The sequence below is a fragment of the Aegilops tauschii genome, chromosome 7, assembly GCF_002575655.3.
Source record: "Aegilops tauschii subsp. strangulata cultivar AL8/78 chromosome 7, Aet v6.0, whole genome shotgun sequence".
Lineage (NCBI taxonomy): Eukaryota > Viridiplantae > Streptophyta > Magnoliopsida > Poales > Poaceae > Aegilops > Aegilops tauschii.
In genome coordinates, this window is record NC_053041.3 from 627,652,909 (window position 1) to 627,669,760 (window position 16,852).

At 44.0% G+C, this 16,852-nt stretch overlaps 1 protein-coding gene across 1 annotated transcript; it reads right to left on the reverse strand.

Annotated features, from left to right (window-relative positions):
- Positions 1 to 6,511: 6,511 nt before the first annotated feature.
- LOC141027545 (uncharacterized) lies at positions 6,512 to 16,616 on the reverse strand. The gene is made up of 2 exons (XM_073504614.1): positions 16,542 to 16,616; positions 6,512 to 7,255 (listed from the first exon to the last, which is right to left on the reverse strand). The coding sequence occupies exons 1-2, from the start codon at positions 16,614 to 16,616 to the stop codon at positions 6,512 to 6,514; spliced, it is 819 nt and encodes a 272-aa protein (XP_073360715.1).
- Between the last annotated feature and the right edge of the window lie 236 nt (positions 16,617 to 16,852).

The following is a 16,852-nucleotide window of genomic DNA, read 5'->3' on the forward strand; positions in this document are numbered from 1 at the left end:
TCAAAATGATTTGCTCAATGAAATGAATAGTAAGAAAAATGATTATGGTGTTAGAGTGGCTACTAGAACTGGTAGAATGACTCAGGAACCGTTGTATCCTGAAGGCCACCCTAAGAGAATTGAGCAAGATTCTCAGAGAAATAATATTGAGGCACCTAGTCCTTCTAAAAAGAAGAAAAAGAAAAATGATAGGACTTTGCATACTTCTAGTGAACCTATTGCTGAACCACCTGAGAATCCAAATGATATTTCTATTTCTGATGCTGAAACACAATCTGGTAATGAACGTGAGCCTAGTGAAAATGCTAATGATGATGTTCATGATGATGCTCAACCTAGTAATGATAATGATGTAGAAATTGAACCTGATGTTGATCTTGATAACCCACAATCAAAGAATCAATGTTATGATAAGAGAGATTTGTTGCTAGGAAACATGGTAAAGAAAGAGAACCTTGGGTTCAGAAACCCATGCCTTTTCCTCCCAAACCATTCAAGAAAAAGGATGATGAGGATTTTGAGCGCTTTGCTGAAATGATTAGACCTATCTTTTTGCGTATGCGTCTAACTGATATGCTCAAAATGAATCCGTATGCGAAGTATATGAAAGATATTATTACAAATAAAAGAAAGATACCGGAAGCTGAAATTTCCAGCATGCTTGCTAATTATACTTTTAAGGGTGGAATACCTAAGAAACTAGGAGATCTAGGAGTACCCACTATACCATGCTCCATTAAAAGAAATTATGTTAAAACTGCTTTATGTGATCTTGGAGCCGGTGTTAGTGTTATGCCTCTCTCTTTATATCGTAGACTTGATTTGAATAAGTTGACACCTACTGAAATATCTTTGCAAATGGCTGATAAATCAACTACTATACCTGTCGGTATTTGTGAGGATGTGCCTGTTGTGGTTGCAAACGTTACTATTTTAACGGACTTTGTTATTCTTGATATTCCCGAGGACGATAGTATGTCTATTATTCTTGGAAGACCCTTTTTGAATACTGCAGGGGCTGTTATTGATTGCAACAAAGGCAATGTCACTTTTCATGTTAATAGTAATGAGCATACGGTACACTTTCCGAGGAAACAACCTCAAGTCCACAGTATCAATTCTATTGGAAAAATTCCATCGATTATTTTTGGAGGTTTTGAATTTCCTCTTCCTACTGTCAAGAAGAAATATGATATTCTTATTATAGGGGATGTGCATATCCCCGTTGAGGTAACATAGTGTTATTCGAAATTTCTCCGGTTCCATGTTATTCGGAATGAGTTCGTTAACAAGACTTGATCAACCTTGTTAGTGGATTCCTTTTGATGAGCATGAGATGGATGAAACTAGAAGGCACAACCTTCTGTACCCTCTCTCTATTTTCTATTATTTAGTTGAAATAAAGTGAAAATAGTATTTTTCTGTCTGTTTTCTGATTTATCCGTGCAATATAAAAATACCCCGAAAATAAAAGTGCTCCAAATGCCCTGAAAATGGAATATGATTTTTTTAGAATATTTGAGAATATCTGGTACTGAGAACACAGCAGGAGGGGCAAGCACCTGGCCACGAGGGTGGAGGGCGCCCCCTACCCCCCTGGACGCGCCCCCCTGCCTCGTGGGCCCATGGTGGCTCCCCTCCACTTATTCCTGCACCCACACACTCCTTCTTCCTTCCACAAACACCAATATCCAGCTCAAGCACGAGTTCTAGCTCATCTTGCTGCGATTTTCGATCTCCTTGCTCAAAGCACCTCTCACAAAACTGCTTGGGGGTGATTGTTCCTTGGTATGTGACTCCTCCATTGGTCCAATTAGTTTTTGTTCTAGTGCTCTATTCATTGCAAATTTGTGCTGCCTAGGTGACCATGTTCTTGAGCTTGCATGTCAAATTTATATGGTTCCAAGTAGTTCTAATGCTTGATATAGGTTCTAGGCACTTGTAGGAGTAGTTGCTATCAATTTTGTTGAGCTTGGTTCACTTTTATTTGAAGTTACTAAAAATTTCAGAAATTTTTCAGAGGAAGAAATATGCTTAGGAAAATGTTCCAAGGTGGTTCTTCGAGGAAGCAAGGACCCAGGCTTGCAATGCGTGATGCTGACGATGAGCCACCAAGGGACGCTCCAGTGCGACCTTGTGAATGGCCTTCAGAAAACTTTATGGATCGAGCGGGAATCAAGGAAGAATTTAACGCATATTTGCGTAACGCTGATCTTGTGAGCTTCGAGGCAGAGAAGTGCCACCAATACCACTATCTCACTAGTACATTTGTGAGGAGGGTTGAACTTTCATCTTCACGTAATTCTCCAACTGTCCTGTTTGATCTTTATGAAAAATCTTATACCATGGACTTAGAGGATTTTACAGCTGCTTGCAAACTTCGACAATGGGGAACTGCTAGTGAACCTCGCAAATCTGAATTTAGAAATTTTCTTGCTAGTATAACTGTGGGGGAATCTAGAGATATAGAACAAGCTACCATAGGGAGCATCGATTTTCCTGCTATACATTATTTTGCTCTCTTCATAGGTAGGTGCATAAATGGTAAAGATGAAGCATGTCACATGTGTGTCCCTGATATTAGTATTCTTAGGAGTGTTGTGTTAGGAGACAAAAGTTATATCTTGGGAGCCATTGTTGCACGTAGGTTGCATCATAATAGATTCAATGGAGATTTCTTTGGAGGAATTTATGCAACCCGCTTAGCTGATTTTCTTGGTGTGGACATCCGTGAGGATGATATTGAGTTGCCTCCTACTTATTTAGACTATAATGCTATGTTCCACCACCAGTTTATCGAAAGGAATGAATCACCTCTCCGGTATCGCTTAATCTTTGACAAACGTCGTGCTGTCCGTATTACTCTCCCTGCTCCTGCCTTCTTTGATTATCAGGCAAAAGGAAGATATGTTATTACCAGAGAGGATGCAGATGAGTACGAGAGGAGGGCGGAGGCAGCTCGCCGCCACGCTGCAGCTCAGGAGGCAATAACTGTCGCAGCTCAGTACGACCCCAGCTACAACTATGGATATCCGCCAGGCCATCCGTGGCAATAAACCAACTTAGGCCAAAAGCCTAAGCTTGGGGGAGTACGTATCTCTCACCGATATTACATTTATGTTCACACACTCATTGCTAGATGTCGGTGCTCATACTTTTTCACTGTAATATCCATGCTAGTTTATTTTCTTTTTCTCGCTTTCTTCTTGTGTGTTTAATAAACCTTATGAAAAACCAAAAAAAATTAGTGTAGCTTTTAGTTAGTTTACTTTTCTTGCTGTAGTAGTAATAATTAAAAAGAAACCCAAAAATATTTCTCGTTCTTCTTTTGCTTGTTGAGCTTTCCCGTGTAAATAGTTTTATTTCTTTTCTTTTCTTTGGGGGTCGATAGGAGAAGACCATAATTAAATTGTTGAAGTGGCTCTTATATGCATTATTGTTGATTTAACCAAGAGCAAATATTGCCTTGTCTTCTCATGTTTATTGAATGCTCGCAGATTCCAGCTTAGTCCAATGCACGTGCACTCTTATTATTATTCACATCGTTCGGTCGTGCAAGTGAAAGGCAATTATGAGGATATATGAGGGACTGACTGAGATGAGAAAAGCTGGTATGAACTCGACCTCTCTTGTTTTTGTAAATATGATTAGTTCATCGTTCCTGATTCAGCCTATTATGAATAAACATGTTTGCAATGACAATTAGAGATCATAATTGCTTATGCCATGCTTGATTAGCTATGAGTTATAATGGTTTACCTCGCATGCCAACATGCTATTAAAATGGTTGTGATGTGGTATAGTGGGGTGGTATCCTCCTTAAATGATTTAAGTGACTTGACTTGGCACATGTTCACACATGTAGTTGAAACAAATCAACATAGCCTTCACGATATTTATGTTCATGGTGGATTATATCCTACTCATGCTCGTACTCAATGTTTATTAATTTTAATGCATGTTCATGACTGTTGTCACCCTCTAGTTGGTCGCTTCCCAGTCTTTTGCTAGCCTTCACTTGTACTAAGCGGGAATACTGCTTGTGCATCCAATCCCTTAAACCCCAAAGTTATTCCATATGAGTCCACTATACCTTCCTATATGCAGTATCTACCTGCCGTTCCAAGTAAATTTGTATGTGCCAAACTCTAAACCTTCAAATAAACATTCTGTTTTGTATGCTCGAATAGCTCATGTATCAACTAGGGTTGTCCGTATCTTCCATGCTAGGCGGGTTATTCTCAAGAGGAGTGGACTCCGCTCCTCACTCACGAGAAAATGGCTGGTCACTGGGATGCCCAGTCCCATGCTTTATGCAAACTAAATCAAAATAATTGCAAACAAAACTCCCCCTGGGACTGTTGCTAGTTGGAGACACTCTTTGTTTCGAGCAAGTCATGGATTGATGCTTGTTGGTGGAGGGGGAGTATAAACTTTACCATTCTGTTTGGGAACCGCCTATAATGTGTGTAGCATGGAAGATATCGCCATCTCTTGGTTGTTATGTTGACAATTGAAGTATGCCGCTCAAAATATTATTTATCTCTGTTTCAAAACCGAGCTCTAGCACCTCTACAAATCCTTGCTTCCCTCTGCGAAGGGCCTATCTATTTACTTTTATGTTGAGTCATCACCCTCTTATTAAAAAGCACTAGCTGGAGAGCGCAACTGTCATTTGCATCCATTATTATTAATTTATATTGGGTATGACTATGACTGGATCTCTTTTACCATGAATTACAATGTCTAGTCAGTCCTTGATCTTTAAAGGTGCTCTGCATTTATGTTTTGCGGTTTCAGAAAGGGCTAGCGAGATACCATCCTCTTATATCATATTATGATTGTTTTGAGGAAGTGTTGTCATCCGAGATTTATTTATTATCGCTCGCTAGTTGATTATGCCATTGATATGAGTAAACATGAGACCTGAGAGTTATTGTAAATGTGGTTAGTCATAATCTTTGCTAAAAACTTGAATGCTGGCTTTACATATTTACAAAAACAAGAGCAAACAGAGTTTGTAAAAGTTTTTTTATCACTTTCAGTTTATCAACTAAATTGCTTGAGGACAAGCAAAGGTTTAAGCTTGGGGGAGTTGATACGTCTCCGTCGTATCTACTTTTCCAAACACTTTTGCCCTTGTTTTGGACTATAACTTGCATGATTTGAATGGAACTAACCCGGACTGACGCTGTTTTCAGCAGACTTTCCATGGTGTTATTTATGTGCAGAAACAAAAGTTCTCGGAATGACCTGAAACTCCATGGAACGTCTATTTGGAAATAATAAAAAATCCTTGCAAAAGATGAAGACCAGGGGGCCCACACCCTAGCCACGAGGGTGGGGGCGCGCCTGCCCCCCTAAGGCGCGCCCCCTACCTCGTGGGCCCCCTGGAGCTCCTCCGACCTCAACTCCAACTCTATATATTTGCTTTCGGGGAGAAAAAACCAAAGAGAAGGATTCATCGCGCTTTATGATACGAAGCCGCCGCCAAGCCGTAAAACCTCTCGGGAGGGCTGATCTGGAGTCCGTTCGGGGCTCCGGAGAGGGGGATTCGTCGCCGTCGTCATCATCAACCATCCTCCATCACCAATTTCATGATGCTCACCGCCGTGCGTGAGTAATTCCATCGTAGGCTTGCTGGACGGTGATGAGTTGGATGAGATCTATCATGTAATCGAGTTAGTTTTGTTAGGGTTTGATCCCTAGTATCCACCATGTTCTGAGATTGATGTTGCTATGACTTTGCTATGCTTAATGCTTGTCACTAGGGCCCGAGTGCCATGATTTCAGATCTGAACCTATTATGTTTTCATGAATATATGTGAGTTCTTGATCCTATCTTGCAAGTCTATAGTCACCTACTATGTGTTATGATCCGGCAACCCCGAAGTGACAATAATCGGGACCACTCCCGGTGATGACCATAGTTTGAGGAGTTCATGTATTCACTATGTGCTAATGCTTTGTTCCGGTACTCTATTAAAAGGAGGCCTTAATATCCCTTAGTTTCCATTAGGACCCCGCTGCCACGGGAGGGTAGGACAAAAGATGTCATGCAAGTTCTTTTCCATAAGCACGTATGACTATATTCGGAATACATGCCTACATTACATTGATGAATTGGAGCTAGTTCTGTGTCACCCTACGTTATGATTGTTACATGATGAACCGCATCCGGCATAATTCTCCATCACCGATCCAATGCCTACGAGGTTTCCATATATTGTTCTTCGCTTATTTACTTTACCGTTGCTACTGTTACAATCACTACAAAACACCGAAAATATTACTTTTGCCACCGTTACTTTTGTTACCGTTACCACTACTATCATATTACTTTGCTACTAAATACTTTGCTGCAGATACTAAGTTATCCAGGTGTGGTTGAATTGACAACTCAACTGCTAATACTTGAGAATATTCTTTGGTCCCCTTGTGTCGAATCAATAAATTTGGGTTGAATACTCTACCCTCGAAAACTGTTGCGATCCCCTATACTTGTGGGTTATCAGCTGCCACCACTGCTGGATTCGGAGGCACCGGAAGGCCCACCAAGCCCATGGATGGCGAGGACCGTGGCGGGGGCGTCGGCGGTGCGCTGAGCGAGGTTTTCTTCGGCGAGCTTCAGGAGCGAAAACACGGTCTCAAACGGGGGCAAGGGAACCGTGTCCCCCAGCACGACCCGGATCGTGTCGAGACGGTCGTCGATGCCGTGGAGGAACTGAGTGGTCAGATCCACCTCGGAGACCGCGTGGTCGATGAAGACGAGACCCGCGGTGAGCAGCTTCATGCTGCGCGCGTATTCGTCGACGGAGAGATCGCATTGTTTGAGGTTGCGATATTGACGATTGAGCATCATGTACCGACCCACGCGATTTGTGAGGAAGTAGTCCCGAATCTGAGTCCAGAGATCGAAAGTGGTGGTGGCACCGATCATGTGGTCAATGATCTGATCGGAGAGGGTAGCATACATGGCGAGGGCGACGTGAGTGTCGAGCTCAAGGTACTGGATGTTGGCGTTAGTTGGAGGAGGGTGCTCGATCAGATACATGACGCCGTATCGAAGCAGGACCATAAGGAAGAAGGATTTCCAGTTGTGGTAATTGTGCTCGGCAGGGTTGAGAAGGAATTTGATGTGGTTGGTGATGTCGACGTTGAGGATAGGGTGTTTGGCCGGTGGTGGCGGCGGCGCGGTGGAGGTGAAGAGGGGAGCAAATTGGGAGGAAGCTGGAGCAGTGGCGCTAGGGTTATCCTGGCAGAGTACCAAAGATGAACAGGGGAGAGGTGCCTGAAGGAAATATGCCCTAGAGGCAATAATAAAGTTATTATTTATTTCCTTATTTCATGATAAATGTTTATTATTCATGCTAGAATTGTATTAACCGGAAACATAATACATGTGTGAATACATAGACAAACAGAGTGTCACTAGTATGCCTCTACTTGACTAGCTCGTTAACTAAAGATGGTTATGTTTCCTAACCATAGACATGAGTTGTCATTTGATTAACGGGATCACATCATTACGAGAATGATGTGATTGACTTGACCCATTCCGTTAGCTTAGCACTTGATCGTTTAGTATGTTGCTATTGCTTTCTTCATGACTTATACATGTTCCTATGACTATGAGATTATGCAACTCCCATTTACCGGAGGAACACTTTGTGTGCTACCAAACGTCACAACGTAACTGGGTAATTATAAAGGTGCTCTACAGGTGTCTCCGAAGGTACTTGTTGGGTTGGCGTATTTCGAGATTAGGATTTGTCACTCCGATTGTCGGAGAGGTATCTCTGGGCCCACTCAGTAATGCACAGCACTATATGCCTTGCAAGCATTGTAACTAATGAGTTAGTTGCGGGATGATGTATTACGGAACGAGTAAAGAGACTTGCCGGTAACGAGATTGAACTAGGTCTTGAGATACCGACGATCGAATCTCGGGCAAGTAACATACCGATGACAAAGGGAACAACGTACGTAGTTATGCGGTTTGACCGATAAAGATCTTCGTAGAATATGTGGGAGCCAATATGAGCATCCAGGTTCCGCTATTGCGTATTGACCGGAGACGTGTCTCGGTCATGTCTACATTGTTCTCGAACCCGTAGGGTCCGCACGCTTAAAGTTCGATGACGGTTATATTATGAGTTTATGTGTTTTGATGTACCGAAGGTAGTTCGGAGTCCCGGCTGAGATCGGGGACATGATGAGGAGTCTCGAAATGGTCGAGACGTAAAAATCGATATATTGGACGACTATATTCAGACATCGGAAAGGTTCCGAGTGATTTGGGTATTTTTCGGAGTACCGGAGAGTTACGGGAATTCACCGGGGAGTATATGGGCCTTATTGGGCTTTAGGGGAAAGAGAGAGAGGAGAGGCTGCGCCCCCCCAAGGCCTAGTCCGGATTGGACTAGGGGGAAGGGCTGCGCCCCCTCCTTCCTTCTCTTCTCTCTCCCCTTTCCTTGACTCCTACTCCTACTACTTGGAAGGGGGGGAATCCTACTCCCGGTGGGAGTAGGACTCCTCCTAGGGCGCGCCATAAAGAGGGCCGGCCCTCCCCCTCCTCCACTCCTTTATATACGGGGAGGGGGGCACCCCTTGAAGACACAACAATTGATCCCTTGGATCTCTTAGCCGTGTGCGGTGCCCCCCTCCACCATAATCCACCTCGATAATATCGTAGCGGTGCTTAGGCGAAGCCCTGCGTCGGTAGAACATCATCATCGTCACCACGCCGTCGTGCTGACGGAACTCTCCCTCAAAGCTCAGCTGGATCAGAGTTCGAGGGACGTCATCGAGTTGAACGTGTGCTGAACTCGGAGGTGCCGTGCGTTCGGTACTTGATCGGTTGGATCGTGAAGACGTACGACTACATCAACCGCGTTGTGCTACCGCTTCCGCTTTCGGTCTACGAGGGTACGTGGACACACTCTCCCCTCTCGTTGCTATGCATCACCATGATCTTGCGTGTGTGTAGGAAATTTTTGAAATTACTACGTTCCCCAACAGTGGCATCCGAGCCTGGTTTTATGCGGTTATGTAATATGCACGAGTAGAACACAAGTGAGTTGTGGGCGATATAAGTCATACTGCTTACCAGCATGTCACACTTTGGTTCGGCGGTATTGTTGGATGAAGCGGCCCGGACCGACATTACGCGTACGCTTACGCGAGACTGGTTTTACCGCCGTGCTATGCACACAGGTGACTAGCGGGTGTCAGTTTCTCCAACTTTTGTTGAACCGAGTGTGACTACCCCGGTCCTTGAGAAGGTTAAAACAGCACTAACTTGACGAACTATCGTTGTGGTTTTGATGCGTAGGTAAGAACGGTTCTTGCTCAGCCCGTAGCAGCCATGTAAAACTTGCAACAACAAAGTAGAGGACGTCTAACTTGTTTTTGCAGGGCATGTTGTGATGTGATATGGTCAAGGCATGATGCTATATTTTATTGTATGAGATGATCATGTTTTGTAACCGAGTTATCGACAACTGGCAGGAGCCATATGGTTGTCGCTTTATTGTATGCAATGCAATCGCCCTGTAATGCTTTACTTTATCACTAAGCGGTAGCGATAGTCGTAGAAGCATAAGTTGGCGAGACGACAACGATGCTATGATGGAGATCAAGGTGTCGCGCCGGTGACGATGGTGATCATGACGGTGCTTCGGAGATGGAGATCACAAGCACAAGATGATGATGACCATATCATATCACTTATATTGATTGCATGTGATGTTTATCTTTTATGCATCTTATCTTGCTTTGATTGACGGTAGCATTATAAGATGATCTCTCACTAAATTATCAAGGTACAAGTGTTCTCCCTGAGTATGCACCGTTGCGAAAGTTCTTCGTGCTGAGACACCACGTGATGATCGGGTGTGATAGGCTCTATGTTCAAATACAACAGGTGCAAAACAGTTGCACACGCGGAATACTCAGGTTAAACTTGACGAGCCTAGCATATAACAGATATGGCCTCGGAGCACTGAGACCGAAAGGTCGAGCATGAATCATATAGTAGATATGATCAACATAGTGATGTTCACCATTAAAATTACTCCATCTCACGTGATGATCGGACATGGTTTAGTTGATATGGATCACGTGATCACTTAGAGGATTAGAGGGATGTCTATCTAAGTGGGAGTTCATAAGTAATATGATTAATTGAACTTTAATTTATCATGAACTTAGTCCTGGTAGTATTAGCATATCTATGTGTAGATCAATAGCTCGCGTTTAGCTCCCCTGTTTTTTTTTTGATATGTTCCTAGAGAAATCTAAGTTGAAAGATGTTAGTAGCAATGATGCGGATTGGATTCATGATCTGAGGATTATCCTCATTGCTGCACAGAAGTATTATGTCCTTGATGCACCGCTAGGTGGCGGACCTATTGCAGGAGCAGATGCAGACGTTATGAACGTTTTGGCATAGCTCAATATGATGACTACTTGATAGTTAGTGCACCATGCTTAACGGCCTAGAATAGGGACTTCAAAGACATTTTGAACGTCATGGACCATATGAGATGTTCCAGGAGTTGAAGTTAATATTTCAAGCAAATACCCAAGTTGAGAGATATGAAATCTCCAACAAGTTCTATAGCTAAAAGATGGAGGAGAATAGCTCAACCAGTGAGCATGTACTCATATTGTCTGGGTACTACAAATTGCTTGAATCAAGTGGGAGTTAATCTTCCAGATAATATAGTAATTGACAAAGTTCTCTAGTCACTATCACCAAGTTACTAGAACTTTGTGATGAACTATAATATGCAAGGGATGACGAAAGTAATTCCTGAGCTCTTTGCAATGCTGAAATTGGCAAAGGTAGAAATCAAGAAAAACATCAAGTGTTGATGGTTGACAAGACCACTAGTTTCAAGAAAAAAGGGCAAAGGGAAGAAGGGGAACTTCAAGAAGAACGGCAAGCAAGTTGCTGCTCAAGTGAAGAAGCCCAAGTCTGGACCTAAGCCTGAGACTAAGTGCTTCTACTGCAAAGGACTGGTCACTGGAAGCGGAACTACCCCAAGTATTTGGTGGATAAGAAGGATGGCAAAGTGAACAAAGGTATATTTGATATACATGTTATTGATGTGTGCTTTACTAGTGTTTATAGCAACCCCTCGGTATTTGATACTGGTTCAGTTGCTAAAAGATTAGTAACTCGAAACGGGAGTTGCAGAATGAACAGAGACTAGTTAAGGGTGAAGTGACGATGTGTGTTGGAAGTGGTTCCAAGGTTGATAAGATCATCATCGCACACTCCCAATCCTTTCGGGATTAGTGTTGAACCTAAATAAATGTTATTTGGTGTTTGCGTTGAGCATGAATATGATTCGATCATGTTTATTGCAATACGGTTATTCATTTAAGATAGAGAATAATTGTTATTCTGTTTACATGAATAAAACCTTATATGGTTACACACCCAATGAAAATGGTTCATTGGATCTCGATCGTAGTAATACACATATTCATAATATTGAAGCCAAAAGATGCAAAGTTAATAATGATAGTGCAACTTATTTGTGGCACTGCCGTTTAGGTCATATTGGTGTAAAGCGCATGAAGAAACTCCATGCTGATGGGCTTTTGGAATCACTTGATGCTTGCAAACCATGCCTCTTGGGCAAGATGACTAAAACGCCGTTCTCCGGAACAATGAAGCGAGCAACAGATTTGTTGGAAATCATACATACTGATGTATGTGGTCCGATGAATATTGAGGCTCACAGCGGGTATCGTTATTTTCTGACCTTCACAGATGATTTGAGCAGATATGGGTATATCTACTTGATGAAACATAAGTCTGAAACATTTGAAAAGTTCATATAATTTCAGAGTGAAGTGGAAAATCATCGTAACAAGAAAATAAAGTTTCTACGATCTGATCGTAGAGGAGAATATTTGAGTTACGAGTTTGGTCTTCATTTGAAACAATGCGGAATAGTTTCGCAACTCACACCACCTGGAACACCACAACATAATGGTGTGTCCGAACGTCATAAACGTACTTTATTGGATATAGTGCAATCTATGATGTTTCTTACCGATTTACCACTATAGTTTTGGGGTTATGCATTAGAGACAGCTGCATTCACATAAAAAAAGGGCACCATCTAAATCCGTTGAGACGACACCGTATCAACTTTGGTTTGGCAAGAAACCAAAGTTGTCGTTTCTTAAAGTTTAGGGTTGCGATGCTTATAAGAAAAAGTTTCATCCTGATAAACTCAAACCCAAATCGGAGAAATGTGTCTTCATAGGATACCCAAAGGAGACAGTTGGGTACACCTTCTATCACAGATCCGAAAGCAAGATATTCGTTGCTAAGAATGGATCCTTTCTAGAGAAGAAGTTTCTCTCCAAAGAAGTGAGTGGGAGGAAAGTAGAACTTGATGAGGTAACTGTACCTGCTCCCTTATTGGAAAGTAGTTCATCACAGAAATCTGTTCCTATGACTACTACACCAATTAGTGAGGAAGCTAATGATGATGATCATGTAACTTCAGATCAAGTTACTACCGAACCTCGTAGGTAAACCAGAGTGAGATCCGCACCAGAGTGGTACGGTAATCCTGTTCTGGAGGTCATGTTACTTGACAATGACGAACCTAGGAACTATGAGGAAGCGATGATGAGCCCAGATTCCGCGAAATGGCTTGAGGCCATGAAATCTGAGATGAGATCCATGTATGAGAACAAAGTATGGACTTTGATTGACTTGCCCAATGATCGGCGAGCCACTGAGAATAAATGGATCTTCAAGAGGAAGACGGACGCTGATAGTAGTGTTACTATCAACAAAGCTAGAATTGTCGCAAAAGGTTTTCGACAAGTTCAAGGTGTTGACTACGATGATAGTTTGTCACTCGTATCTATGCTTAAGTCTGTCCGAATCATGTTAGCAATTGCCGCATTTTATGAAATCTGGCAAATGGATAAACAAAAATGCATTCCTTAATGGATTTATTAAAGAAGAGTTGTATATGATGCAACTAGAAGGTTTTGTCAATCCAAAAGGTGCTAACAAAATATGCAAACTCCAGCGATCCATCTATGGACTGGTGCAAGCATCTCGGAGTTGGAATATACGCTTTGATAAGTTGATCAAAGCATATAGTTTTATACAGACTTGCGGTGAAGCCTGTATTTACAAGAAAGTGAGTGGGAGCACGACGGCATTTCTGATAAGTATATTGTTGATCGGAAATAATGTAGAATTATTCTGCAAAGCATAAAGGAGTGTTTGAAAGGAGTTTTTCAAAGAAAGACCTCGGTGAAGCTGCTTACATATTGAGCATCAAGATCTATAGAGATAGATCAAGACGCTTGATAAGTTTTTTCAATGAGTACATACCTTGACAGGATTTTGAAGTAGTTCAAAATGGAACAGTCAAAGAAAGAGTTCTTGCCTATGTTACAAGGTGTGAAATTGAGTAAGACTCAAAACCCGACCACGGCAGAAGATAGAAAGAGAATGAAAGTCATTCCCTATGCCTCAGCCATAGGTTCTATAAAGTATGTCATGCTGTGTACCAGATCTATTGTATACCCTACACTGATTTTGGCAAGGGAGTACAATAGTGATCTAGGAGTAGATCACTGGACAGCGGTCAAAATTATCCTTAGTGGAATAAGGATATGTTTCTCGATTATGGAGGTGACAAAAAGGTTCGTCGTGAAGGGTTACCTCGATGCAAGTTTTAACACTGATCCAGATGACTCTAAGTCTCAATCTGGATACATATTGAAAGTGGGAGCAATTAGCTAGAGTAGCTCCGTGCAGAGCATTGTTGCCATAGAAATTTGCAAAATACATACGGATCTGAATGTGGCAGACCCGTTGACTAAACTTCTCTCACAAGCAAAACATGATCACACCTTAGTACTCTTTGGGTGTTAATCACATAGCGATGTGAACTAGATTATTGACTCTAGTAAACCCTTTGGGTGTTGGTCACATGACGATGTGAACTATGGGTGTTAATCACATGGTGATGTGAACTATTGATGTTAAATCACATGGCGATGTGATCTAGATTATTGACTCTAGTGCAAGTGGGAGACTGAAGGAAATATGCCCTAGAGGCAATAATAAAGATATTATTTACTTCCTTATTTCATGATAAATGTTTATTATTCATGCTAGAATTGTATTAACCGGAAACATAATACATGTGTGAATACATAGACAAACAGAGTGTCACTAGTATGCCTCTACTTGACTAGCTCGTTAACTAAAGATGGTTATGTTTCCTAACCATAGACATGAGTTGTCATTTGATTAACGAGATCACATCATTAGGAGAATGATGTGATTGACTTGACCCATTCCGTTAGCTTAGCACTTGATCGTTTAGTATGTTGCTATTGCTTTCTTCATGACTTATACATGTTCCTATGACTATGAGATTATGCAACTCCCGTTTACCGGAGGAACACTTTGTGTGCTACCAAACGTCACAACGTAACTGGGTGATTATAAAGGTGCTCTACAGGTGTCTCCGAAGGTACTTGTTGGGTTGGCGTATTTCGAGATTAGGATTTGTCACTCCGATTGTCGGAGCGGTATCTCTGGGCCCACTCAGTAATGCACATCACTATAAGCCTTGCAAGCATTGTAACTAATGAGTTAGTTGCGGGATGATGTGTTACGGAACGAGTAAAGAGACTTGCCGGTAACGAGATTGAACTAGGTATTGAGATACCGACGATCGAATCTCGGGCAAGTAACATACCGATGACAAAGGGAACAATGTATGTTGTTATGCGGTTTGACCGATAAAGATCTTCGTAGAATATGTGGGAGCCAATATGAGCATCCAGGTTCCGCTATTGCTTATTGACCGGAGACGTGTCTCGGTCATGTCTACATTGTTCTCGAACCCGTAGGGTCCGCACGCTTAAAGTTCGTTGACGGTTATATTATGAGTTTATGTGTTTTGATGTACCGAAGGTAGTTCGGCGTCCTGGATGAGATCGGGGACATGATGAGGAGTCTCGAAATGGTCGAGACGTAAAGATCGATATATTGGACGACTGTATTCAGACACCGGAAAGGTCCCGAGTGATTTGGGTATTTTTCGGAGTACCGGAGAGTTACGGGAATTCGCCGGGGAGTATATGGGCCTTATTGGGCTTTAGGGGAAAGAGAGAGAGGAGAGGCTGCGCGCCCCCCCAAGGCCTAGTCCGAATTGGACTAGGGGGAGGGGCTGCGCCCCCTCCTTCCTTCTCTTCTCTCTCTCCTTTCCTTGACTCCTACTCCTACTACTTGGAAGGGGGGAATCCTACTCCCGGTGGGAGTAGGACTCCTCCTAGGGCGCGCCATAGAGAGGGCCGGCCCTCCCCCTCCTCCACTCCTTTATATACGGGGAGGGGGGCACCCCTTGGAGACACAACAATTGATCCCTTGGATCTCTTAGCCGTGTGCGGTGCCCCCCTCCACCATAATCCACCTCGATAATATCGTAGCGGTGCTTAGGCGAAGCCCTGCGTCGGTAGAACATCATCGTCGTCACCACGCCGTCGTGCTGACGGAACTCTCCCTCAAAGCTCGGCTGGATCGGAGTTCGAGGGACGTCATCGAGTTGAACGTGTGCTGAACTCGGAGGTGCCGTGCGTTCGGTACTTGATCGGTTGGATCGTGAAGACGTACGACTACATCAATCGCGTTGTGCTAACGCTTCCGCTTTCTGTCTACGAGGGTACGTGGACACACTCTCCCCTCTCGTTGCTATGCATCACCATGATCTTGCGTGTGCGTAGGAAATTTTTGAAATTACTACGTTCCCCAACAGTGCCCGCGCCAGAGGTGGCCGAGGAGGGAGCTGTAGCGGAGAGGGAGGGTGAGGAGGTGGCGGAGAAAGTCGCCGCGGAGGAGGAAGAGGAGTGCTGCTCTGACATGGCGGCGGCCTGGAGACTACTGATACCAAGTTGGAGAGTAAACTTGCTCTCTTGTGTTGATTATCACACATACATCAGTGTTACATATATACACCCCATGGAGTGGCACGCGGGCCGGAGGAAGTCGGTTTAGATCCTACAATCTAGGAGGCGACGTGCGCACTACATACAAGTACAAGTGCATGTTAACAATATGTTCTTCTGGAGGAGCCGTCGAGCGTCCGTCTCCGCCGTCGTAAGCGACTGGCGGTAGACCCACATGCTGCGACCATCCTCTTCCTCGATCGCAGCATGTGCCCAAATCACCATTGATCGCTGACATGGCACATGCTGCGACGCAACTAAGGACAACTCCAACGCACGACCCCATAGGGTCGCTCGTGTCCATTTGGGGTAAGCGGACAAAGCAGGCCCTCCAACGTGCGGCCGCAAACGGACCATCGTCCATTTTCTGTCCGCTTTCGACCCATTCCCGGCCCAAGTTTGGGCCAAGTTTGCGGCCGAATGGACACACGCAGATAGCGCGTGGCGCCTGCCCATGTCCTCCCCTGGCTCACCCGTCAGGGACACAGACACCCCTTATTCTACCCCCAGCTCCAGTCACACCCCCGCACCTCTTGTCCCTCGCCGCCGCCGCCGCCATTGCCGCTGTGCAGCTCGGCCGCGCGCTCGCCCCAACCCTTGTCCATGTTGTCGCGCCGGCACCGCCTCGCCGTGGACGAGGAGTTGCCGCCCACGATCAAGAAGGTGTGAGGCCGCCTCCTCCACTACAACGGAGGAGGTGGTTATGGCGGTGCCTCAGACTCAACGGCTGTCATCTCCAAGGCCGAGCTCGCAGCGAGGCAGCAGGCGATGTACGACCGACGCACGCCGCTCCGCGTTCGTCAAGAGCGACGTGCTGCCGGACTAGGTCTGCAACGACCCT

Excerpts from the sequence above, each read along its gene's own strand:
- LOC141027545 (XM_073504614.1), bottom strand. The coding sequence starts at position 16,616 with ATGGACAAGGGTTGGGGCGAGCGCGCGGCCGAGCTGCACAGCGGCAAT. Across the intron at positions 7,256-16,541 it reads GCGGCGGCGAGGGACAAGAG|GATAACCCTAGCGCCACTGC; the intron begins GTGCGGGGGTGT and ends GTACTCTGCCAG.